The sequence below is a fragment of the Mus musculus genome, chromosome 12 (genome assembly GCF_000001635.26).
Source record: "Mus musculus strain C57BL/6J chromosome 12, GRCm38.p6 C57BL/6J".
Taxonomy (NCBI): domain Eukaryota; kingdom Metazoa; phylum Chordata; class Mammalia; order Rodentia; family Muridae; genus Mus; species Mus musculus.
The window spans coordinates 34,869,014-34,894,979 of NC_000078.6; the positions used below are offsets into that span (position 1 = coordinate 34,869,014).

Consider the following 25,966-nt stretch of genomic DNA (forward strand, 5'->3'; position numbering starts at 1 on the left):
GCCAGGGCCAAAAAGGGGGAGTGGTGGGTAGGGGAGTGGGGGTGGGTGGCTATGGGGGACTTTTGGTATAGCATTGGAAATGTAAATGAGCTAAATACCTAATAAAAAATGGAAAAAAAATTTGTGTTTAAAAAATCAGCGAATAGCTATACTGGTCTCTTTTTTCCCCATTTCTTCTCCTTCCTGTTCCTCTTCCTGGTCTTGTTTGATTTTCTTAGGTTTTTTTGGTTTTGTTTTATTTTTTCTAAACAGGATCTTCCTGTTCTTCTCAGACTCATTCAAGGGACCATCAGCCCCCAGAACAGCTGAGATTGCAGGACTACAAAAACCAAGACAGGAGGTGAACTTCTTGAGCCCATATTAGCCATAGATTAGAATGTATTAAGAGACCACTGGCTAGTTGGCAGGGCAAAAGGTAGCGAGACTTTTATTTGTGGGTGGTTGTGGCGGTGGTGGTGGTGGCTGTGGTGGTGTTTTTTTCTTTATTGGTCAAGATGTGAACAGTGTAAACAGTATCATCTAAGGACCCAAATATATTGCAACATTGTTATTGTTTTGTTTTTCTCTTTATTATTCAAGGTAAAAACAGTATCATCTAGGGATCCAAACATATTGCAACATTTACTATCTTAGCATCCCCAAGAGCTGAGCCTGGAAAGCAGCAAGTGTCCAGTGTCAGTTCTTTTGCATTCCATCCTGTTCTCTACCACAAGCACACTGCCTTCACTGGAAAACACGCCGCAGTTCTCACCAAGCTAGTCACCTGACAGCCAGACTCTATTCTGCTGACACATGTTATGTACTAAAAAGTAAATTCTAGAAGAATCTTTTAACTGCAAGTGAAAGTGAATTAACTTATCTCTACCTTAAATAAAATATTATGATTGAATGCTATGGGGGCTTTTCAATGCTGTAATTGCTATAACATATTTAAATTCTGATGAAATCATAGACCTTGAAGTTGGCTTCTGGGGAACTGGCATGTTGAAGAAACAGAAAAAAAGAGCTTCACTTCATAAAAAGGCTAAAATGAAAATAGCAACTCCAATTGAAATCAGAGGCTAATATAATATAGAAAATTCTATTTTTGTTAAGATCTTTTCATCTTTTCTTTGTGAACTCTTGGTTTTTAAAGTTTCCTACAATTCTTTCTGTAGTGCAATTTTTACCTTTGACATAGATTCCAAAGGTCAGTGAATACCTGTAAAAGTAACATAAAATATAAACAGTGACACCATCAAACAGTAAGGCTTAGACCTAGGTGTTCATCTTGCCTTGAAGATTAGCAGTGAGGTGCTGGTATGTGTTCGCTTGGTTAACTTGACTGCCCCTCTGAGCACATCTCTGTGTACTGCTCCCTGGAAACCTGGAAATGCTGTCTCCCAGTGCTAATTAAAGAATGTTTTAACTCCTCATAGATCACTTGAATGTTATAATGCACATCTTCATAATCACTTTTCTGCCTTAGTTATATTCACTATCACCCTGTCCTTTCTCTCTTCATTAAGTCTATGAAATGACAGAGGCCCCACCAGGTAAACTATGGAAGAAGCCGCTGCTACTACGTTAGGTGCTTGTCATTAGGCAAAACTGAAGCTGCAGTCTCAAAAAAAGGCCAGTTCTGCACAGGTGAGACCTGGAAAATCCAAAAGCCCACACAGGGCAGCTAGGTCATTCTTCTTTTTCAGTGTATAAGTTCCAAAATACACGACTTTCAAAAGTGGTTTCAATGAAAAAGCATTAACATTATAAAGGAAAGAGATTTGTCAATGTCCCTAAACTATACTTTTCATTCACAAATTGTTAAGTTTCAAATGAAAGCATTTAAATAAACTCCTCCCCCCACCCCACCCCACCCCCCAGCCTGGCACCCGCACTCCAGTAAACACATTTATCTCCCAGGCCTTATTCCAGAGTTGAGAGAAATCTGTGGCCAGAGATGTAAATACAGCAGGTTCTCTGTGGGGTTCTCCAGGCTTTTCTCCCCAGAGTGCAATTTGCCCTTCCTCAATAATGTCTCTATCTTTTGTTGTACTTCACGTTCAAAATTCTCCAGTCCCACCTCACTGCCAGCGTAAAAGCAAACTCGCATCTTCGCGGACCCACGAGGAGCCTCCAATTTCTCAACAAGCAGGAAGCTCTACAAATCACTGACATGCTCAAGAGAAGAGCAAATCAAATTGCTTTTGAAAGCTACAAAGAGAAGCAAAACCTAAAAGCTCTCATTCTTAATCTAAAAACAATGCATATGTATGAGCGACACTGAAGTCTAAATATATACTTTGTATTTCACCCACACTGCTTATGACTACAGATTTTTGCCAAAAATATTACATTTAAGCATAATACCTCAACTTTTTGAAAATCTCCAAATCCCTCATTTCCTCCCCACTGCCTACCCCCATCCAAATACACTACTACAAACTTCTGGTAAAAGACAGAAAATCTTCTTATCTGAACAATGAAGAAACTAATATATCCTGACAGAAAGGTCTGGGCTTGGGGACTGTCCCTTAGTTTATGAGGAAATGGTTTATAGAGCCTCTGCCCCTAATGAAATCATAACAGTGAAAAATTTACTTAATATCTCTGAAGCTCCACTACACAATATTCTCTAAGGGCAAATAAACATATTGAGAGAACCTATAAAGCTGAGACTCTCAACTCCAGTATGGTTGGGGCCACATAACTCTTTTCTAGAGGTGTGTTCTACACATAGCAGGATATTTAACACACTGAAAGCTAGCAGAACCCTCCCTCCTCTTATGATAAACCTAAGTCTTTGTCCCAAATGTTCCAAGGCAAAATTTTGCCGTGTTGTAGCTTGTGAATTATCTGATAATAAAAATGTTTAATCAACAGTAATTACTATTATCATTGCCCTTATCCATACATATATCCACTAGTCATTGGTTATGAGATAAAAATTGTGATATAACCCACATTTCAAACTTTTTATATACTACCTTTGAAAATATCCATCACTGACAAACATGATGCCCTAATTTGCTTTGGTTGCTGTGATAAACACTGACCAAAGCCAACCTGGGGAAGGAAGGGGGTGTTGTTGTTGTTGTAGTTGTTGTTTATACTTCTACATTGTAGTCCATTATCAATAAACTCCAGGATAGGAACCAGGAGGCAGGAACTGAAGCAGAGGCCATGGAGGGACACTGCTTACCAGCTCATCCTTCCTTCCACAGCATAATCCCACCTGTCCAGCATTGCCATTGCTCACTGAGGACTTGGCCGTCCCACATCAATTAGAAATCAAGAACATGCTCCCGCAGGCATGCTCACAAGCCAATATGATAAAGACAATTCCAAAGTTGAGGCCCCTTCTCCTCAATGTACTGACAACCAAGATCAGCCATCACCAGGGGCAGGAATGATTGCTGACACTTGAATGAGATTCAATGTGATGCCTATGGTTTTATGAGCAGAAAGGAAATTTGAGAGAAACAAGAAGGAACATAAAAGCCCACATCTTTGACAGGTGAAGAAAGGATGACCACAAAACACCACTTTCCAGCCATGTTAATTTGGAGCAGGGCTGTGACAGAAATATTGACACACTCCCCATTTGGCTAATATTTCACTCCACCATGACAGGTATATTGGGAAATTCCATATTATACTGTCAGACTTTCCAGCACTTACCCACTGTCCAGTGTGTTTTCACACTGAGTCCCTCTGGTTCTGGCTAAGCTCCTCAGACTCTCTTCCTGTTTCCATCACCTTTCTGCCCAGGTCTTCAGAAGACTGACAGTTCTCTGGTTAGACTACAGAAGACAAATTTAACTGAAGCAAGGTCGGGGAGCAAGAAACCGGTATCCTGTCTGTTTACTGTGCCATGACAAACATTTTCATGGCAGCCACCATCCACCAAGGTAAAACAGTCAGCCTTTCATAGCCCCACTTAATCAACAGACAGTGGTTGGCCAGATTGATTTTGTCTCTAGAGTCCACACAAATACTACTTATTGCTGGTTAGATTTTCTAAGAATGTTTGATGGTGTGACATAGTAACTACCTGTTTTGTATAAACAGCATGGAATGGATTTATCAGCATTGTGATTAAGACACATCATCTTTCCTCCTATAATTTTTTATCTTACACTTACTAAAAGGTTCATGGTAAAGACCCAGTGTCAAATGTGTTACTATGTTCTTGAATTAGAAAGTAACCAACCAAAAAGTTAAACAAAAATTAAAAAAAAAGACTTGATTTTTGTCCAGTCACTAATTACAGTGATTAAGGATACCAAGATCATCTTTCTATTCCCATGGTCACTGCTGGATCCCTCATCTGACCTGTCTGTCACTGTTCTCCTTGAAGCATCAACCCAGATGCTTCAAGTTGGTCAATTTGCCTGATAAATGGCTCCATATTGCTGTAGTACAGGAATACACAAAAATTGCCTCATGGGACAAAAAAGGGGTGGAGACGTGAAGGCTAGTAAATCTGACCTCCTCATTTTATCAAGCTTTGGTTGTCAAGACGTCAAATCCTAATTTTGCCCATGTCACTTTGCTTTAAATAATGCTGTGACTGTCACAAAGTGAACGTCAATAATGATAGCTAAAGCATCGGACGTCTCTATTACATCATTTCCAAACGAGGAGCTCATAAAACAAGATTGTCAGGCGAGCGAGAAAATACAGCTTTCTTACAATGCGTTTTACAATCGACAGGTTCAAGTATAACAAAAAAAGAGATTTTAAATTTTTTTAATTTGTATGTATGCATGTGGAGCTGTGCAAGTTTATGTTCACCCCACACACATAGGTGCCCACAGAGGCCAGAAGAGGACACCCTGGCACTAGAATTGCAAGTGAATCAGCCTTCATGGTGCTGGATGCGCAGTGAGTGCTCTTAACAACTCGGCCGTCTCTCCAGCCCCATGAAGATCATTCTTAATGAAAGCATGTGCTGTCTTAACACTAAAGAAACAGTGGCATCGCCATCTATGTCAGCCTAACATTCACCATCCTACCCATATAAGTTAGGAACCTGTGCCCTTCCCGTCATAGAAACATAAAGACTGATAGTCTTCCTGACCTATTTGTCAGCCTCAAAGTCCTGGAAGCAATAAAGCAAGAAAAACTGAGAAGTCACGGAGGATTCCCTTATTTGGCATTTCTTATTTGTGAGATTGGGATAGCGAAACATCCCTCGCAGGCTTCTTGTGAGCGGAAAACGAAAGAACGAACGTGGAACACAGATGCCCAGGTCTGGCTCAGGAGAAGCGTCATAAAGGCTCAATATTCTGACCACTGGAAACAGTCCCGGACACCCCGTCCACTGCCATGCAAGTAAGTAAGAACCAGAGAGATTATTTTGTTGCCACATTAAATGGTGAAGGAGCACACACAGTCCAGTTCCCAGAAGACAAAAAACTGTAAGAACATAGAAAAAAAATCCGTTCAGCTTTTCAGATGTGATGGTAGCTGTCGGGTAGTGCCCATGCTTACTCCTGAATTCGCTGCCTCGGGCTGCCATAGCAAGGGACCACACACCGGGTGGCTAATATCCACAGCCATTTATCTTCTCCAAACTTTAGCAGCTAGAAATCTGGTGTGATGGTGCCCATAAGGCCTGCTTCCTTTGAGATTCTGAGTAGAAGCCTCCCTTGCTCCTCCCACCTTGCGAACATCAGCATCCCTAAGCACGCAGCAGCACAGCTCTAACCTCTCTGCTTACGTGGCTGCCTCCCCTTGCATGTCAGTCCCTGTGCCTTCTTGTCTTTCAAGGATATCAGGCATGCTGGACCGATGGCATGTCCTATTACAACAGAAGCTCATCTTACTCTGATTATATCTGCAGACATCCTTTCTACTTTAAATGAGGTCACAATACCTGGGATTTTGGCTGGTACACATTTCTTGGGGGGTGGGGGGGTGGGGTAAGAGGGCAAGCCAATCTCCTATATCCCTCTAACCAGAAAACAGTTTATTGTACTGTGGTTTGGTTCGGCTGTTTTTGGTCAGTGTTAAGCCTACAAAACGTGAGGTTCTTGAAATGTTATTCATGCTAACTGGCCAATTCAGAAGGATTGTAACAAAAAAGCAACTATGCCTACTTAACTATGTTTACTTCCCAAGCTCATTAGTGGTTCCATGTGGTGAGAAAAAATTTCCCACTCACTGTATCAAATTTAGCACATTTATTTAGTCTGAGTCAGTGCCTGAAATATCCTTTCATACATTTAAGCCAATTTTCCCCAAGGTCATGTAGCAAGAGAGAAGTCACAGGTCTTGCTCCTGTGAGTCAATCACTATGAAATATAGAGCTGAATTTTATGAAAGGGAGCTGGGCTACGAAACGTGCCCAGAATTATGGAGAGCTGATTTTTATGTAATTTTTTATTATTCTATTTAATTCACATTTGGACTAAAATCAAAGTAGGACCGATGTAGAATGAATTAAAACTTTGAAAGAATGTTGCTAGAACAAGGTAGCATCAATTACGAGACTGAACAACAATCGCAGCCCTCTGCAGTTACAGTTCAAGATATGAAGGGGGTGCACAGCAACTTCCTTCAGTTACTATCCTTTAAGCAAGTGATGGCTGAAGAATAACACTTCTCAGCTTACCCTTATCAGAAACATAAAGCATGACTTTCTAGTTTATATGTAAGAGTTTCCCATCTGGATATTTTTCTAGTAGGTATTTATTTAAGGAGGTGAAAATGTAGCTCAGTTTGTGAACCCAAATACTGGCAAAGTGGAGGCAGGAGGATTGAAAGCCACGCTCTGCAATGTAACATGTTTAAGGCCAGTCCCTAGGCTAGGGACTGTCTCAAAAAGGAAAATGGTCGCATTTTAGTTAATTTTAATAAAATAAAGAACACTACATAAAAATGAGCTAACCCAGTCTGTGGTAACAAAGCAATCTGTATCAAATTTTTATTAACATACTTTGAAAAAGAAAAGTCACTATCAAACTGTCACCAGTGGAGGAAGAGTCTTCTCATAGCAGGAAAGCAGTGAGCCACGCACACCAGCCTTTTGCAGAATTTCACAATTTAGATGACACTTTCCTGTGAGAAATGAACCACATTTTATAGAAATCTCTATCAAACCTTCTAGTTGATAAACTAAATCAAAATTACAATAAGGCATTTCCATTTAGGCAGTACAAGACTGCCTGTGTTTGCTCTCACACATACATCCCAGAAACTACATGAACTTGGGACAGCCCAGAAGAGCTGTCAAGCGCACAGTGATAATGATGGTTGTACCAATGCTGAGGGTTTTAGTGCCGAGGTAAAATGGCCATAATGTCCACACACCTGGCAGATACAGCAAGCTGTCTGGCCTCAAAGTAAGCTGTTATGAAATATTGCCCATACAAATAATATATTTGATTCATCAATGATCAATACCATTAAGATATTAAGATCTCTCTCTCTTCCTCTCTCTTTCTCTCTCTCTTCCTCTCTCTTTCTCTCTCTCTCTCTCTCTCTCTCTCTCTCTCTCTCTCACACACACACACACACACACACACCTGGATTTAATTTTTCAAATACCTTAATAATTGTCTTTTAATTGTGCTGAAAACATTTGATCCTTTGAAGATCACTCCCATAAGCCTCTAGCAGTACATACATGAGCATCAGAATTTCACTCCTTCCTAACATTTTTGACTCCATAAAAGGCAATTAACATATTTAAAACAAGAATCTTGATAAATGGTCCCACATAAGTCAGAAAACTACTCAGCAATGGACATAGTTAAATTTTTATTTTAAATTTTAGAGAAAAGTTTTACTTAAGATTTGAGAGAAAGAGGAGAGAGTGTGTGGCTATGGCTGGATACATACACATCATGATACATGTATGGACGTTTATGGAAGCCCATTCTCTCTTTCCACCCTGTGGATTTTGGCCATCAAATCCAGGGTCGTCGGGCATCTTCACAGGAGCCTTTACTCACTAAACCACCTCACTGAGTCAGTTGCACTACCTGAAATCACTCCTCTGTAAATACCATCAGCAAGCACTGTCAGGCTGCTTTCTTCTTTGCTGATCATTTCCATGGGAGCCTTTGAACACCAGCCATGTTTTGTAAAGAGATGCAGATAACACCAGTTCCTGTTCAAATCGTGGGTTTTGTCTTTTTTGGACTGATCTATCTAGATTGACTATGAAGAATGAAGTCCTTTGTCAAAAAAAAAAATTGTGTCAAATCTTTTCTTACTAACCAAAAATAAAATCTAGACCGAAGTCAACAGGACCTGGAGATGCTTTCTAGTGAAGAGGGCTTTAACTTGATTATAGAAATGCAAAGGTTAGGACTAGGCAGACTTTGGGATCATCTTTTAGCTGGATGGTTCCCTAATAACTTCTTTGCTGTCTCTGATGGTAAAAGAGAAAGGTGGTTAGGTTGTACCAGATACTGGGTGTCCTGTGTAATACCAAATACAAATTTGCTAGAGAAACTTCTTCAGCCAAGCTCTGCTTAAATCTCACTGGTCACCGAAGTGGCAAGAATCTTTGGAAAAATAAAAAACCCTGACCACTCCCTCCTTTCCAAACTTAAACATGGCTTACACTAGCAGTGGCATCTTCAAACCAAGAGTCAATCAACAAACAAAATGAGTAGCTCTCTCAGTGCGGCACAAAATATTCTCATTGTAAAACTCTGTCTACAGAAAGAAGGATCATGCTTCCAGTGTCATCAAATCTTCAGCCAAAAATCTGAAACACCATGAGGGTGCCAGGGTGCTGTCAGGAGGCCAGATAACCCCAAGGCTCAAAAGTGGTAGTTACAGAGACTGGACATCAAGTTAGCTCAGTCGGTACATGTCACACAAACCTGAGGACTTGAGTTCACTCCACATCATTCATGTGAAGGGAAAATGGGTGTGTCACTGGAGAGGTGCGTGGAAACTGGATCCCAGGAGCCTTTGTGGCCAGCACTGTAGGCAATCAGTAAGTTCAATGTTTACTCTGAGAGGCTGTCTCAAAATGTAAGGGGATGACTAACTAAGGAAGACATTGTTGTCAACCCCTAATCTCCACACACATATGGCACACACACACACACACACACACACACACACACACGAGTGATGGCTACAATGACACAGAAAAGGGAGGTTGCATATGCACATCTAATTACTACTATTCACACTTGTCATCATCATAACAAGTATCTTTTTGTTTTGTTGCCTGTTTGAAACAGGGTATTACTGTACAGCCCATTCTGGCTTCAAATTTTGATCCTCCTACCTCAGCATCTCAAGTGGTGGAGTTACTGATGTCCACCACAATGCCCTCTTTAATATGAATGTCTATGAATATTGAGGGTGATTGTTTGAAAGCTAGAGAAAACAGGTCTGAAAAGATGAGAAATGTCAGGGTAGTAAGCAAATTTAAAACATCTTTATATCTTATAGTTTTCAGCCAAGCAAAACCAGAGACTGTAAATTCTAATAATGGAAAATAAACAGAATGTAACAGCATGAGCAAATCTTAATGCATTTTTTCTGTGTGTGAGTGAGTGAGTGTGTGTGTATGCCTGTGTGTGTGTGAGTGTGTGTGTAAATGTGTATATGCATGCGTGTATGTTAGAAGCAAGAGCCCAAGTGAAAAAGTCATAAATTATAATGCTGAAAAAAAAATTCATGTTCCAAAATAAGACTTGTTTTCTTCAGCAGTCTGGATAACATTTTACCTTGTGTTCAAACTATCCATGCATGCAACGAATGCAGCTTAGTCAACCTCAAATTATACCCCACTTCTGATCATCTTGTGGAAGCTCAATCCGTGTCCATGGAAATGTAGCATCGTGCTGTAAAGCCAAGCAAAAGAAATAATACTTGGCATTTAAACGCAGGAGGCACCTTTAAATTGTCTCTCATTTTTGTTAAATATTTCAGCCTACAAAACAGGCTAAAAATATAATATTTCAGAGATTCAATCGGCACGAAAACTAGCTCTGGTCACCACAGTGTTCACCTTTTATGATTTATTCATAAATGACGAGTTTCTCCTTCAACTCCATCTGCCTATTTCCTAAATCACAACTCACTGAGGTAACTTCACTCTACACGGACAGGAACCCATCACAGCTGAAGCTTGTCATTCCTTATCCTTTAGCAAAGAAGGGAGAGGGGGGCTTACTCATTTGCAAGGTTGCTTTCCCCATGAGCATCTTCTACATCTTTCCTTCCATCTTGTTTGCCACCACTCCCAGCATTCATTGTACCACCTCCTCTAGTCTTCACCTAGCACTGGCTTCTCACTGTAGGACTATAAATCCATCCATATACAAAGACAGTAAACAAACAATGGTCTTACAACTGCAAATGTCTTATAAGTACAGGTATAGTATCTAAGGCTCATACCTACCCTACCCCAGCAACCCCAAGTACCATCCTTTTTGGAAGAATAGATGTGACCTGTTTTGTGACATCTCATACACATAGCTACTGTGTGCTGGTAAATGTTTAGCTCAGGCTTTGATAGAAAAAAACTGTGTGTCTGTGTGTCTGTGTGTCTGTGTGTGTGTGTGTGTGTGTGTGTGTGTGTGTGTGTGTGTGTGTGTGTGTGTGTGTGTGTGTAAAATACATATATTTGTGTGTATGTCTGTTATAAATTGTGCTGATATAAGAGACTCATGACTCCTAATTCACAAATAATAAAATTGTCTCACTCATCATTGACAGGAACACTTCTTTCTTGAGTTTGTTAACAATTTACAAATACTAGAAAAATGTTTCCACCATGGTATCCAAGGTCCTCTCTATCTGACACAACTTAATGGTAGGTACCGTACCATCTTGACTCTGTTACTTTTTCATCTAGAAAATAAGCAAAACAAAACCTATGATTTAGAGTCGGCGTTGTCAAGTGTTGGTAGACATTTCTGCTGCGGCTAATGTAGAGTCAGTGAGCAGGGGCTAGAGAAGAGGCATGCCTAGCCCTCAGACAAACAGACACAAAAGATAGAAAGCAACCTAGGGAAGGTGTGCTTTTAATGCTTACTTTAATTTAGTGTATTTAGTCATAAGAGCACCGTTTCTTTTTTGTCCATGGCTGTCCTTAACAACCAATGTACTTAATTTCTCAAAGTTCAACCAGTCTGGCCCCCACAAGCCAGCATAGCCCAGACCCATCACAGCCTGTCAGATAAGTCATCTGTACCCACCCAGCTTCACAGTGCCTGCTCTTGCTGCTGGTGCCTACATAGATAGGTAATCTTAAAACCAGGGAAGCAGTATATGTCCTTTATTTGACTAACGTGAAATAGGCTAAGCCCATTCCATTTCTCTCTCTATTACTCTCTTCTTCCTTTCCTAACTTCCCATGCTCACCCACCATCCTCCTGAAAGGCTCCCTTCCCTTCCCTGGGCATTTTGCAAAACCAGTCACCAGGGCTTCAATAAGCAACTACTCTCCAGTAACCTCCAAATTTCTCTCACACAGCAGGACACTCTGGTGGGCTGAACTCCATAACAGATTGCCGGCTGCCTTCCTAGGTAGCTCCCCTCCTTGCTTTCTTACTAATTAAGTAATTAGTTGGGTCATCACTAATACCTATCTCTCCCATTCGGCTGTTTCACAGATACATGGGACATACTGATTCTTTTTCCGTATTCTCAGAGCCCAACGCACTCTCCAACAGAGAAGATGTTCTGGGAACAGATGAAATCATAATCAATACTTAGTAAGGATTTCAGACACAGAAAGCCTATAACACAAGCAAATGCCCACAGGGGTTTGTTTCTCCTAAGTCTTACATTCCTGAAAGGTACCCAGGTGCAAACCTCACCAATGGGAGAGAATTCCAGGCTCTCCTCCCTATACCAGGTGACCAGTCACCTGTTACTACCTACCTCCTTACTTCCTAAGTATCCTTCTGATCTATCCACTTGTTGCTATCTCTGTGACTACTACCTCATGTATGCTCACATTTGACTGGACCACACATTAGCCTCCAGAGCCCCTCAGCTTCTGTCTCTCCCCACTCCAAATCAACTGCATGCTGCTACCAAAACAAAGTTAACAAGAACTATGCAACCTCCTGTTTAATAATCTATTAAGGCTGCTCAAGCAATTATATAAACGCTGAAGTCTTCACTCCAAACTTTGCAAGCCTTTGTAGTCAGAACGCATCCGGCTTCCCAGGCTTAAACACTCTCCACTTGCCCATAGTCCACATTCCCCATAGTCACCTACTCTCCTTCAAAGCTCTGGGCCTTTGCCCATTCACTCTGCCCTGCCTTGACTACCTTCCTCCTTTCACATTGTTATCATAGTGCATCCTATATCATCGTGCTTCGGAGTGTATTTCTGAACCTGAAGCAGGAAGCATGTCTTCCACTCCATTTTCATAACACTTTGATCAATCCATCATTGTTCTTATTCCCTGCAAGGGTTGCTCCTTTGAACCTATGTCTTCCCCCAACAGGATCATAAACTTCTGCCAAGCAGAGACAATGCATAGGGTGAAGCTGGAGCTCCTTTTACTGCTATGAAAGCACAAACCATTTGTTCTGCAAAGAAAGCAAGCATCCAAGTAGCTGCTCTGCCTTTTAAAGCCACTCACCTTGAAAGTTATCCACTTACTTTAATGATGATGGCATAAATCCAAGAAGAAAAAATTGAAACAAACTTTCTAAATTATCTGGGGGAATGTTTTCATATTCTCTCAAGTAATAACTTTAAAAAGAAAAACTTCTAGAGAAGTCTGAGATCTAAGAAGGCAGGATACAAAGGGTAACATAATTCTATGTAGAAAATTAAATGTGTAAAAGTTTGCACAATGGTTGACAACAAAGACTCCTGATAAACTGTCTCACATGAGCATCCAGAGGGAGACTCTAAAATATAAAGAACATATTGTTTCAAAGGGAAGAGCTGGGGTTTCAAGCATGGCACCCACCCTTCAGAAATTAAGTGGCAATGCTGTTTCACTTTGTTTTTTAGAACTAAAGATGGAAGCCAATCCTTACACTTAGTAAGCAAGTGTTCTACCACCTAGCTACACCCTCAGCCCAGTGGTATTACTTTTTAAAGACATTTACAATACTTCAAAAAGATTGCTATGGTAGACCATCTTAATGTTGGCATATAATTATTAGTAAAACATTTGGTCTAATAGAAATAAGATTTTTTGAAAAGTAGCACGAATGGGTATTCCCTTAAAGAGGCAAAAAACTAGGAAACGAATAAAACTACTGCACAATATTAAATAAAGTAAATGTTTATTTATTGAGAGTCTTCTCAGAGTGGCTAATATCTCATTGTAACTCTCCACGAACTCAATCTATAATGCTGGGTTTCTCAAATTCTTGCTATAACATAATCCTTTTTCATGGCTGACACTGGGGGACTAATATACCATAAGTCTTGGGGAAGCTTGTTTTACTTGGGGCTGAAAGATTCTCAGGGAAACCTGACTTACAATCCCAATTAAGAGCCACAGAAAAGCCAAAGGTGACACTTTGACATATCCTGAGACTTTCAGGACTGCCATGGTTTATATGTAGGTGTCACCCAGAGGCTCATGAACTTGGTCTCCAGTGTAATGGACTTGAGACATGGTGAATCTTTAAGACGTGGAGAACTAGTAGAAGGCACCTGAGTGGTAAGAGCAATGCCTTTGTGCAGGGATTGATGAAGAAATGTGTTAGTACTTACCCATATGGGCTGACTGCTTGATAAGTAATTGGCCCTGTCTTTGAAGTACCATCCAGACAGTAGGATGCAGCCTGGAGGGTCACACCAGCACATGTTATTTGGACTTTCCAACCTCAAGAACAGTGAACCCAATACTCTTTCCTCTATAAATCACAGTCTTGGAGATTTTGTTTACAGCATTCCAAATAGAGCGAGACAGTGATTTACCTGAGTTATTCTTATACCATGTCCTTAAGCCAACCTGACAGTATAAACAGAACTACTAGCTATGGACAGATCCACAGCATCTCCTGGAGACCCCTGTGAGTTCAAACCCTTTACCTGAGCAGAGTGGGCTCCCATCTGTGCTGCCACCAGGACTGCTCCGGCTCTCCCAGAATGCACTATTTCTTCATAAGTCCTCCATTTCTACACGGCTAATCCTGCCTCTTACTTTAAGGTTCATTTCATCCACTTTCCCTGGGTTGTCTTCGCTGCCGGTGGCTAAAAATAACCATCCCCATGGTCGCTTTCTTGCTTACATGGAACTTAGAAATTCGCTGTTATATTACACAGAGACCAGATTCATATAGCCCAGAGCAGGAGTGGGCTTTGCACAGGTTAATATCCCTGACAGAATAGTCTGGCTGATATGTTTCTACACAGCAGTCTCGATGTATGTAATTCGGGTATCTTAATAAGTTTGAAATATTTTCTTAAATCTTCTAAGTATTTTCAATTTGACTCTCACCTTTGAAAGAAGTGAAATAAGTATTTATGTAAGAGAACCTAAACTTCACAAAACCAAGTGTGTCTACAAAGTAATTAGTATATCCTACTGCTTAGAACAGCACTTTACACCGTGGGTGCTTATCTGGGCATAAATCTTCTTCTTCATCATCATCCTGAAAAAGGCTAACTTCAATTTGGGTCTTTTTCACAATTTAGCCCTCTTCCTACAAGGATCACCACCTGTATTTACAGTGGATTCTATTAGTGCCACCCACACTCCATTACTGTTCAAGCATATGCCCACGGGCCTCCAACTGCCAACACATGCATTTCTTTGCCCAAAGACTTTCTCTAGACTTGCATTGCAGAATAGAAGCTCAGGGGACTTCTAGCTTCTGGAAGCTGTCCTCAACTAAAGAATAACTGGTTTTATGGTAAAAGACCTTAGGTCGGTTGCTTCTGAAGGAGAAAGCTCCAAACTGTGGTTTCCATAGCATCCCCAGAATTCTGTTTCTCTTGTTCAGACCAGCTGATTTAATACAACCTCTTCCTGTCTTCTCCACTTGGAGGACTACATGGGTACTTTGCCTTTTGCCTCAAAGCAAATGACCTGTGTGCAAATCTTTGCCACAAACTGTAATAATTGGACCCCAAAAGAAATACCACATCATAGAAATGAAATGCCTCTCTGTGAAAATATCAAAGGTAAAAACAGAAGGAATCCTTTCAAAGCAAGGATAATTGCATTTTTCCAAGAGAAAACATCAATCGACCGTTATTTACCAATGTACAAAAGACAAATACAAAGTAGATCAGTGTTAACATAAGAATTTTGATGTAATGATTGCCTGATTATAAGAAAGAAACATTGTTTGCAACAGCAAAACACATATTTAAGAAATTGATGGAGAGAGTGCTGTTTTAATGTCCACTTTATGCCTTAAATCTAGCCTTTCTCAGGTCCTTAGATCACAGATTCTAACAGGGCCAATGTCCTACAGCTGCATTGAGCATCATTTCAAAGTTGACCAAGTGCTTTCCACTGAGAATGAACAGTAAAGTGGAAAGGAATGGGGAGGGGAGGAAAGGCTATCCCGAGAAATTCTCAGACAAGATGGAGATAAGAAGATACATGGTTACTATTTACCATGATGTCCTAGTTAGGGTAACCACTGCCATGATGAAGCACCGTTACGAAAGAAACTTGGGGAGGAAAGGGTTAATTTGGCTGACACTTCCAAGTAACAGTCCATCACTACGTGGGAAGTCAGGGTAGGAACTCACTCAGGGCAGGAACCTGGGGATAAGAACAGAACCAGGGGCCATGGAGGGGTGCTGCTTACTGGCTTGTTCATCCTGCTTTCTTTTTTTTTTTTTTTAATTTTTTTATTAGGTATTTGGCTCATTTACATTTCCAATGCTATACCAAAAGTCCCCCATACCCACCCACCCCCACTCCCCTACCCACCCACTCCTGCTTTCTTACAGAGCCCAGGGCCATCAGCCCAGGGGTGGCACCACACACAATGGGCTGGGCCCTTCCCCATCAATCACTAATTAAGAAAATGCCCTACAGTGGGAGCTTAAGGAGGCATTTTCTTAATTGAGGGTCCTTCCTTGAAATGACTCTAACCAAGACAGGGGAGGGGAGGACAGCCATGAAGTGTCCCACAGAATCAGTTGGTTGCCTGAGCTGAACCAACTAACACTGAGATGTGGCCACACCCATAGATTCAAATCAAAGCAGCTGCTTTCCACATTCTCTAGCTGCAAGTTCTGAGGGGACACATCTTAGCTAATCTCTTCATTTCTAGGCTCTTGGGCTTGGTTTCATTCTATTACCTGGTTTCTTCATCAGATATAGTTTATATGTTTAAAACTTTACCTTTTAATCTATATAATCCAATGGTTAATACTAATCACAAAGATAATGCAACTGTAAGCCCTATCTAATACCACAGCCTTCCTATTGCTCCCCAAAGAAATCCCATACCCATGTAACCCCAGTCTACCTCCCCCACAGGCCATTCACATACATGGAATCATACATTATGTTTCTTATGTACAATAATATCTTAATATGTAGGTATAGACCTTTTAAAAATCTTTGCAAAGGTAGTAGATATTTGGATTATTTCTGTTTGTTATAGCACATAGCTACAAACATTCATACACACATTTCTATCTGAAAACCTCTTCCCCATCCCTTTCTCCCTCTCTCCCTCTATCTCTCTCTATCTCTCCCCCTCTTTCCTCTCTCTCTCTCTCACTCTCGTTCTCGCTCTCGCTCTCCTAACCCTAAGAGTAGTTCAGAAGTTCATAGAGATCTACTGATTTTAAAACTGTTTCTCAAAGGATTATGACAAACATATTTTTATATTAGACAAGTCTCTCTGTAAGTAGTATGAAGGATGATTAAATAATTCAGTTATGACAAGAGGCATGAAGGTCAGAATTCTACAAGTCAGAAACGTAACAGAAGCAGAAACAGGAAAGCAGAACAGGAACTGAAATGAGGCAGAAAACGAAAACACCCTCAGAAAGATGAGAAAATAAATGATTGCTGGAGAAAATGAATTCGACAGACTTCAAATACATAAAATACAGGCAATTAGGGAAAAATAAAATATGCAAGGCATAAGCAACAGTCACTGAAGCATGATGCTAGAAACTAAAAGATGCAGCTGTAAGCACCCCCACCACAATGCTCTGAGAAATGCAGGAATAGTGTAGTCAGATCTTCCAGGTCACAGACATGAGCCTTTACTTGCCACATCCTATTAATCAGTATTACAAATTGGTTTAACATTCCTTTAAGTTTGTACACAACCCTCAAAACACATGATAGATTTGCCATCTGCATGACACAGTGGGGAAGACAAAAAAAAAAATCTGCCCACTCTACAGAGCTGGATAAGAGGATCCACGAAGCAGATGAGAGAAGAGAGACGGCAGAGGAAACTGCCAGCCTCTGGGCTATCTGAGTGGCTGCGATGGCCATCTTCAGAAGTGGAATGTCACAGGCAGAGTGAAACAGCACAAAGAAGCATTTCACACTGAGACTAAAAGGAGATGTTGCTATTTAACATCTAAGAAATATGGAACACAGAAAAAATGGGGGAAATGTTTGGTGGGTGTCTGTAAGAAAATAAAGTTCTGGGATTATTTAGCTTTGCCTTTCTTCCCAAACCTAGATAGGTAGATAGATAGGTAGACAGATGAGAGAGACAGAGACAGAGAGACAGAGAGAGGTTAGAGATATATGGGCAGGGCTTGAAAGTTTGCATCTCTATGATGCATGGTAGTTTTAAATTCAGTTTAAAAATCAACTATTGACATATTTTAATGCAAAAATGATAGTAACAAGGCATATAACTTTGTCGCCAGATGACAGACAGCCACAGAAACAATTTAGATAGGATTTCAATCTATTTTGGCAACTCTACTTAAAGCAAAAATTCATTATCCTGGGCCCAGACCTTTGTTAAAAAACCTGTTGTCCATTGGTCACTGGTCTCCGCAGCATGGACTAAGTGTTTATCCACCCTCTACTAACAAAGAAAGAAGAGGAGATGGCTCTGTATATCTCAGCCCTTCCAAAGCTGATCTGGAAGTCCCACACATTCTATCCATTTACTTCCTATGCACAGAATTCTGCCAAGTGTGGAGATGCCTATCTACAAGGGAGGCTAACAAATGTCATTCTTAGCCTATAGGAGGCGCTCTCTAATGACCTAAGAGGCTCTGCATCTGGAAACAATAAGGAAAAAACACTGAGAGACAACCTGTAGTCTCCCATCAATGAGGTATTTTCCTATTTGTGATTCTATGTTTCAAATTCTATAAATTATTTATACGTTGCTTCAGCTTTACAGGAGTGCTTAAGTCTAACCTTTATGCTCAAATACTGGAAGCAGCAATGTAATATCGCCACAAGCTTTGGCATCACGGTGCTGATATTTATTTCAGTGCTGAAGAAAGGGAAAGTTAATTTTAATTTCTTCTCACAAAATTATTTGCCTTAGCATTCTAAAGCAACTCTGGTCTTCTTGCCATGCCTAACAACTAGCTTTCAAACGACTACATTAAAAACTCAAATTGCAGAATTAAAAAATCATTGACATATTCTCACAGCATATGGAACTATACCACCTCAAAGAATTCTTTTACATTCTCACAGTCAATTGTGCCCTTACTGCCAGGAAACTCTCAAAGTAGCAAGATGTGCTCACTATGGCAAGATATGCTCCTGAATTCTGTTGCTTTGCTCTCATATTAGTTCACCGTGCTATATTTTATCACTCAAACATGCAAGTGGATTAAAAATAATGTAATTCACTAGCACAAAGTTCATTACTGCTGAATACATGAGCATTCTAGGGGTCGCTGCGCGAACTGTAGAACCCCATAAACAAGATCCATAAAAGATGATCCTATTTAAAATTCAGTAATGCATACGCTGGTTCATGCTCATTCACATATATTCAAAGCTACTTGGCTTCCGTCATTGTTTTTTTAAATGGTGGTATTTTTCTACACTACTATCTTTTTTTTTTTCATAATGATGCTTTTTTGATTCATTGCAGGGGTCATGTGTCATGGCATACAAGTGGCATACAGAAGACAACGTGGGGAAAACAGCTCTGTCTTCCTACCTCATAGATCCTGGGGCCAAACTAAGGTGATTAGGCTTGGAAGCAAGATCTCTACCTGCAGAGTTATCTCATCAGCCCCTATAGTAGCATCTCATCTGCACATAAAAGTATATGTTATCATTCGCAACCAAGTTAACTTCCTAATCTCTGAGTAGCTTAGGAATAAAACCTTACTGACTATTGTTCATGGGTCTGAAGGTACTCTACTCACTATTAGAAGAGAAAGGTAGCCACCAGCACAACAATAAACCCTGTGATCTACAAGTGATGTGCCCTGTGACATGCTGGTGCACTGGTGGCATACATGTTATGGATGTAACCACTCGTTCTCTGATTGTATTTAAAGCCCACTCTTCAAAATAGAACCCATGCCTGGCACTGCCCGGGTAGCCAAAAGCCTGAGACAAGATAGGCCATGAATCTAGAGGAAAACAAAATACCAAGTACTGCTAGAGGAATATAACAATATAAAATGACTTCCAAGGACAAGCTGCTATGCCCATAGACCATCATCAGACAAGCTTCCCCTTGTAGTAAATGGAAACTAAACCAGAAACTCACAACTGGACAATGTGTGAAGAACGAGAGATTTCTGGAACACTTAGTCATAAATAAGATCTCTTCATTAAAGCCCTCCCCTCAGAGCTCAGGGAACTAATGCTGAAGAGAGACAGAAATATAGCAAGAACCAGAGGGGTCCTATGACATCATGGAAAGAGTGCTTCAGAAACCCCAGCCCAACAGGGTTAATGTGCACGTGATCCCACAAAGACTGTGGCAGCATGCACAGGGCTGGCACAAGTTCAAACCAGATGGGGCCCCAGTGCGGAGGGGTGTTGAGGGGACGGGACTAGATATTCCAAGGCTATCTCCAATGACACCTGCCTGCAAGAAAAAAAAAAAACACTTTTCTCTAATGAAGCTTCACTGGGTGTGTTAACCACACTTACATGTTTGACCCGGGCCCAGCAGAAGATTGCCAACACAAATTTGACTCAGTTATATTGTTGTAGACAGTCTGTCTTATATTCTGTTGCTTGGGCCTTTTTTCCTATTGGTTGTTTGCTTGTAATATGTTTATGATTTCTAATTTTGTGTTTGTGTGTGTGTGTGTGTGTGTGTGTGTGTGTGTGTGTGTGTGTGTTTGCATGCGCAAGAATGTAAGTGTTTGGTTTTCTTTGTGCTTTGCTCTTAATTCTGGTTTGCTTAGGGTATTTTTGCAGAAGAGAATGAGAAACAACCGTATGGAGGTCTGGGAGTGGGAAAGTAAGGAGAGTCTCGGAGAGGGGAACCGTGATCAGAATATATTTTATGAAACAGTAGTTTTTTCAGCAAAATCAGAATTATTTTTTTGTTTTCTGTTTTCTTGCCTTTTTATTGTTTGGAATTTTGGTGGGGGTTCATGTGGGGTCTTTTGAGATAAGGCTCTGTGATATACACCAGGCTGGCTCTGAACTCATGTGCCTCCCACCTCAGTCCCCTCAGAAGTCAGGATTGCAAACATCTACCAACATTATCTAGTTATTAAGAATAGTTTTGAATGGGAAGGGCTATGATAAAACCATCAATCATGATATATGAAACCTTCATTTATGCTTATAATCCAAAATATTCATTAAAGTAAACTTGGAAATGGTTAAAATATAAAATAGCAGAATAAACTACATTAAATTGAACATTAAACAAATATATTTGTGCAAGAGAGACTGGATCTGCCTTCCTGTTTGAGAAAAAAATTAAGTTGTGCACAAATTACATAAGACATTGAATACTAGGAAATAATCCTTTAAAATTACAAATATATGCGATAACCCTTAAGAAGGGAAATTGAATATAGGAGAGCCATGATTTTGCCATCTTATGGGTCCTAAACAACGAAGGGAAAAAATCTAGACTTAGCCTTCTCCTGTCACGAAAGACGGGGTCTGAGAACCTAGGGAAACAAGGGAATCTAAGAATCAACAAAAAGTGTAATAGACGAAAGAAAGCTGCATAGAGAACTCTGGAGAATTTCAGATAATCCTCACTAGATATTCAACACAAAGGTGACCAGGAAACATCCCCCATCCCCAACAGCAGGAAAAGAACCAGAGTAAAGAATACAGGGCATGCTATACGCCAGGGAGCTGTGCCTCTATCTACCAGACACACAGCCACAGCGAGAAAAAATATCTCATAATTCATGCAGTGTTGAGGACAATGCTTAGAGATGAATCTCAAAAACAAGACCAGAAAGGAGCAGACTTTTTTCTAATCACTAATTGCATCCCCCCAAAAAAGAAGTGCTGAAGACAATCTACAGGGGCATAAAAATACTAACTAAGCAAATGCCATAATGCCTGCTCTCCATGTAACATTACTAGACAAGGCTACTGCTTCAGGTCAGCAAGAGCACAGTGCTTCCCTCAGATGCATGAGTCCTGGGTTCAAGCCCCTCCACTGCAGGATGAAGATACACAAGTTATACGAAGACGAAGAAGGAGAAAGGAGGAGAAAGAAGGAGAAGGAGAAGGAGAAGGGGAAGGGGAAGGGGAAGGAGAAGGAGAAGGAGAAGGAGAAGGGAAGAGAAGAAGAAGAAGAAGAAGAAGAAGAAGAAGAAGAAGAAGAAGAAGAAGAAGAAGAAGAAGAAGAAGAAGAAGAAGAAGAAGAAGAAGAAGAAGAAGAAGAAGAAGTAGAAGTAGTAGTCAAACAAACAACGTTGACCAAGAATTTAAGAAGACATTAGAACTTGCACTCACGGTCATCAAAGCAGTTATTATAAATCCATTAAGTAAGTTCATATGGTCAAACAGAGTTGTGAAGATTTTTAAAGTGCTCAAATAAAACTTTAACAAATGAAAATTTACAGTGCTGACGAAAAGCAGACTCCATATGAATACTGGGAGCAAACTTGAAGGCACAGCTATAGAAACTATCCAAAATAAAGCAGGGGAAATGGGAAGAAAGATAAACACAGTCCCCAGGCTTCATGCAGCTCTCGTCCATGATGGAGATTCAGCAACTAAGCCATCAGGAAGAAGGAATGACATAAGGTTTGTTTTTCCCCAAATTTTACAGCAATTACAAACCCACACATCTAAGTGCAATCAACAAACATAAAGGAACATGAAGAGCAGCTATGGCACAGCAAGTAATTCACTCAAAGCCAGTCATAAAGAAAAAACCTATAGGACACTGAAATATACTCACTTAATCCATATGTATTACATTTATCATATGTACATACATATTGCATGCAGACATACATACATATATACATGCATATGGTATATAAGTATACAGATAGACATGCATATGAACAAAGATAACTTCAGATAAAATACTATGCAATTGAGAAAATAGTGAAGTAGTTTTTTTTAAAGGCTATTAGAGATTCTATAACAAACAAAAACAATGCAAAAAGAAGAAAAATAAAGATGTTTCTAGACATACAAACCCTGAAAGCCTTCATGGCCATCAGATTTGTGCTACAAAACACGTTTAAAAATAAGACTTTGAGGCCTGGGAAGATGACAGCATGAGGGATTTCGGATAAGCACACAGTGAAGAACACTGCAAATGGTAAGTACCTGGGGAAACGCGGAAGATATTTTTACCATGGCAATGTCTTTAAAATAGTATGTATGTACTCTTTAAAGTAAGAAGATAGGCTTTTACATATTTACAGTTGAATCGATTGTGTATGTATGAGGTGCTTGTGTGGAGTGCACGCTCATGTATGCACTTGCACATGCCTATAGAGGTCAGAGGTTGACATGGGCTTTCTTCTCTCACTCACTTTACATCCAGATTGCTCCTTCCCTCCCCCCAGCATTGCCCCTCCCCCACCTCACCCTCCCCTTCCCCTCCAGCCCACCCCAGCATATCAAGGTACATCTGCTCCCACCAGACAAGGCAGCCTATTTAGGGGAACTAGATCCAGGGGCAGGCAGGGGTAAGCACCCACTCCAGTTGTTGGGAAACCCACATAAAGACCAAGCTGCACATCTGCTACATAGACTGGGGAAGGGGTTGGTAGCTCTTCCCCCATATATTGAGCAAGGTCTCACGTTTGAACCCAGAGCTTTCCTATTATGATGGACTAGCTAACCTGCTTGCTCTGCCTTATCAATGCTGAGATTTCAGAGGCTGCCATGTCTGTGTGGCATTTACATGATGCTGGGGATTTGAACTGTGTTCTTCATCCTTGCAAAACAAGTGTTTTACTCTCTGAGGCCAATTCCCTGGCCCCGGCCTTTCAGTCACTATTTCAAAATCACAAACTCACATCAGAATATTTTAGATCTGACAGTCTATAAACATTAAGACTATGGCCATATTATTCCAAACTGCTATCATAATTGCCTTTATTCTTCTGAGAATATAATAGAAGCTTGGTTTACTGCATTTGTTTCCATAGACAAAAAGTAGTAGCTTCAAAGGACTATTGCAGTTAGCAGGCAAGTCAGCACAGAAGTTCAGGATGTGGCTTCTGCTGAACTTAGTAAATAGCAAACACTTCTGTTCTGTATAATACTAAACTCAAACATTTGTATTCGTGTGGGTAAATGTTAAAAATTAGGTCAGACAAGTAGATAAGAGATTTTTAAATATATTTATAGCAAACCCTTCCCTTCCCAACCACTGCAAATGAGCACAGGCCCAAATACATAGCATCAGGGCTTTCTAGGGGAATTGTTTATCAGGGAGGTTTGGGGAAATGGTAACAAAGGCAGACTAGATTTTCCATCTTCTGAGGCTGGTGAAAGAAATAACAGCATCAAAACTTGACTGTGGGTGCAGGAGTCTAAAATTCTATAGACAGGTTTTCTCTGGGTACATAAAATCTATTCGGAGGTACATCCACAAGTTCTCTCAATGAGCAGTCGTGCTGAAATGGAAAGGAAAATACAGAGGAATTGCATCTTTTGGGGATGAGGGCAAGGCGGATTTCAAGATGAAAATCCAGTACACACAAGACTGACTTGGGAGCGGGAGTGATTCATCACAAAGCATAGTGCAGAGCCTTTTGTGTAGATCATCGTGAATAGAAATGCTGAGGGCCCATAAAGCCCAAGGGTGGCTAAGTTGGGCTGAGCAAAAGATAAGTCTCTGCGGAAATCTGTGCATTCACACATTTCCATGAAAGTCGAGTATGAAAATGCCAACAGGAAATCAAAAGTAATAGAAATTTCTAATATGTCGCTACATGCCATCAGAGTTTGCTTTAGTTAATCTGCATAGTTAGCCTCTAAAATAGGCTCAGTGTATGTGTGGGATTAGATGAGACAGAATATCTGCATGTCCAATACCAAGGCTAACATATGCATGAAAGATGATAACCTTAGTCTTGTTCTCACAGACCCACGAGTTTTGTGAAAGACTCTGGTCATTTGAAGAAGAAACCCCTTCCCTTCTCGACAAGACAGCCTATGGCATTGATTTCATGTCTTTTGGGGAACATCTGTGAAGCTTACGATGGCGGAATTACTTATGTAACAAATGGATTCTGATACATTTAAATTCACTTAATGCTCCCCACTTTTCCCTAAACAGAGAAAGGTCAGAGGGCACAATGGGCAAAGAAATCAATACTAGAGAGGGACTATCCAAAGATGGCATTTCTAAATAACTAATTGTAAATCTGTTCAGAATACCAGCAAACACTGTAGGTAACCTTAACTATGGGCTACCACAGCATAATCAATGATGTTGGAGGTAAGGACAGTGGTGGAGGTAGTGGTATTAATGAAAGTAATGTAGATAATCCAAGTTTAAATGGCTTATTAGGAAAGATAATGATTAAAATGTAGAGACTAGCAAATATAAGAGAACCCAGCTCACTAGGGGGAGGGGTTACAGAGGGAGAGAGAGGGAGGGAGGGAGGGTGGGACAGAGGGAGGGAGGGAGGGAGAGAGAGGGGAAAGAGGAGGGGGAGAGGAAAAGAGAAAGGGAGAGGAGAGAGGAGGAGGAGAGGGAAGGAGAGATGGAGAGATGGAGGGAGAGAAAAGCAGAGAGACAGGCAGAGAGGAGGAAAATAGGAGAGGAGAGGGGGAGAGAGAAATAGAGGGAGAGACAGAGAAGGAGAGAGGGAGAGAGAGGGAGGGACAGAAAGGGAGAGAGGAGGGGGAGAGGGAGAGAGGAAGAGAGAGAGGGAGAGAGAGACAGAGAGAGGGAGGGAGAGGGGGAGAGAGAAAGGGAGAGAAGTGCTGAGAGAGGGGGAAACAGACAGACAGGCAAACAGACAGACAGACAGACAGACAGAGAGGGACAGAGAGAGGCAGACAGGCAGACAGGCAGACAGGCAGACAGGCAGACAGGCAGACAGGCAGAGACAGGCAGACAGGCAGACAGGCAGACAGGCAGACAGGCAGACAGGCAGACAGGCAGACAGGCAGACAGAGAAGGAGGTGATAAAGCCTGGTTTGGGTAAAATGGTGAGTAAGACTGGACCTCCAGATTAATAAGGACATGACAGAAATCACACAGGGTCCTGATGGAAAAGGTGACATGCAATATTGCTGGTCATTTGGGGAAAGAATGAAAGCAACCTGAAGAAATATGTTGCAGTTTTTGAACTAATATGGCAGAATCCATCCATCCAGTAATGACATAATCAAACAACAACCGCCTACCACTGCCACAAATAAGTCATAGTATTGAATAAATGAACAAATGATTCTGAGACAAGACACTATCCTTGGGCATGATTGTCCACCAACCACAGGAGACTGATAGTTAAATCAAATGAAGTAGACTCAAGTCTTTGTCCCCCACTGGGTATATTGCTGCTTCTCAGACACATGTGGCAACTAGCTGTGGTATTAAGAAACATGCGCATAGATCTCGATAGGTAGAGAGTCCTACAGAAAAGCTGCGATGCCCATCCCTGTGAGCAGGAGCAGGCCAGGGGTGAAGAGATCTAAATAGCATGCACTAAGCCAGTTAGAACACTTACTAACAATAT

The 25,966-nt window shown here is 40.8% G+C and overlaps 1 protein-coding gene and 1 long non-coding RNA gene across 6 annotated transcripts in view; one reads left to right on the forward strand and one right to left on the reverse strand.

Annotated features, from left to right (window-relative positions):
* The window catches only part of Hdac9 (histone deacetylase 9), an 869,516-nt gene that overhangs the window by 821,434 nt on the left and 22,116 nt on the right, over positions 1-25,966 (reverse strand). The window contains exon 2 of one of the 5 annotated variants that reach the window (XM_011243917.3): positions 9,684-9,800. The exons of the other annotated variants lie outside the window; for them this stretch is intronic. Within the exon in view, the coding sequence (XP_011242219.1) occupies positions 9,684-9,703 (20 nt within the window). The 5' untranslated portion in view covers positions 9,704-9,800. The remainder of the gene's footprint in view (positions 1-9,683; positions 9,801-25,966) is intronic. 5 annotated transcript variants of the gene reach the window in all.
* On the forward strand, positions 5,241-20,344 carry Gm40875. The gene is made up of 3 exons (XR_872672.2): positions 5,241-5,316; positions 18,075-18,171; positions 18,952-20,344. It is a non-coding gene; the product is annotated as a predicted gene, 40875 (long non-coding RNA).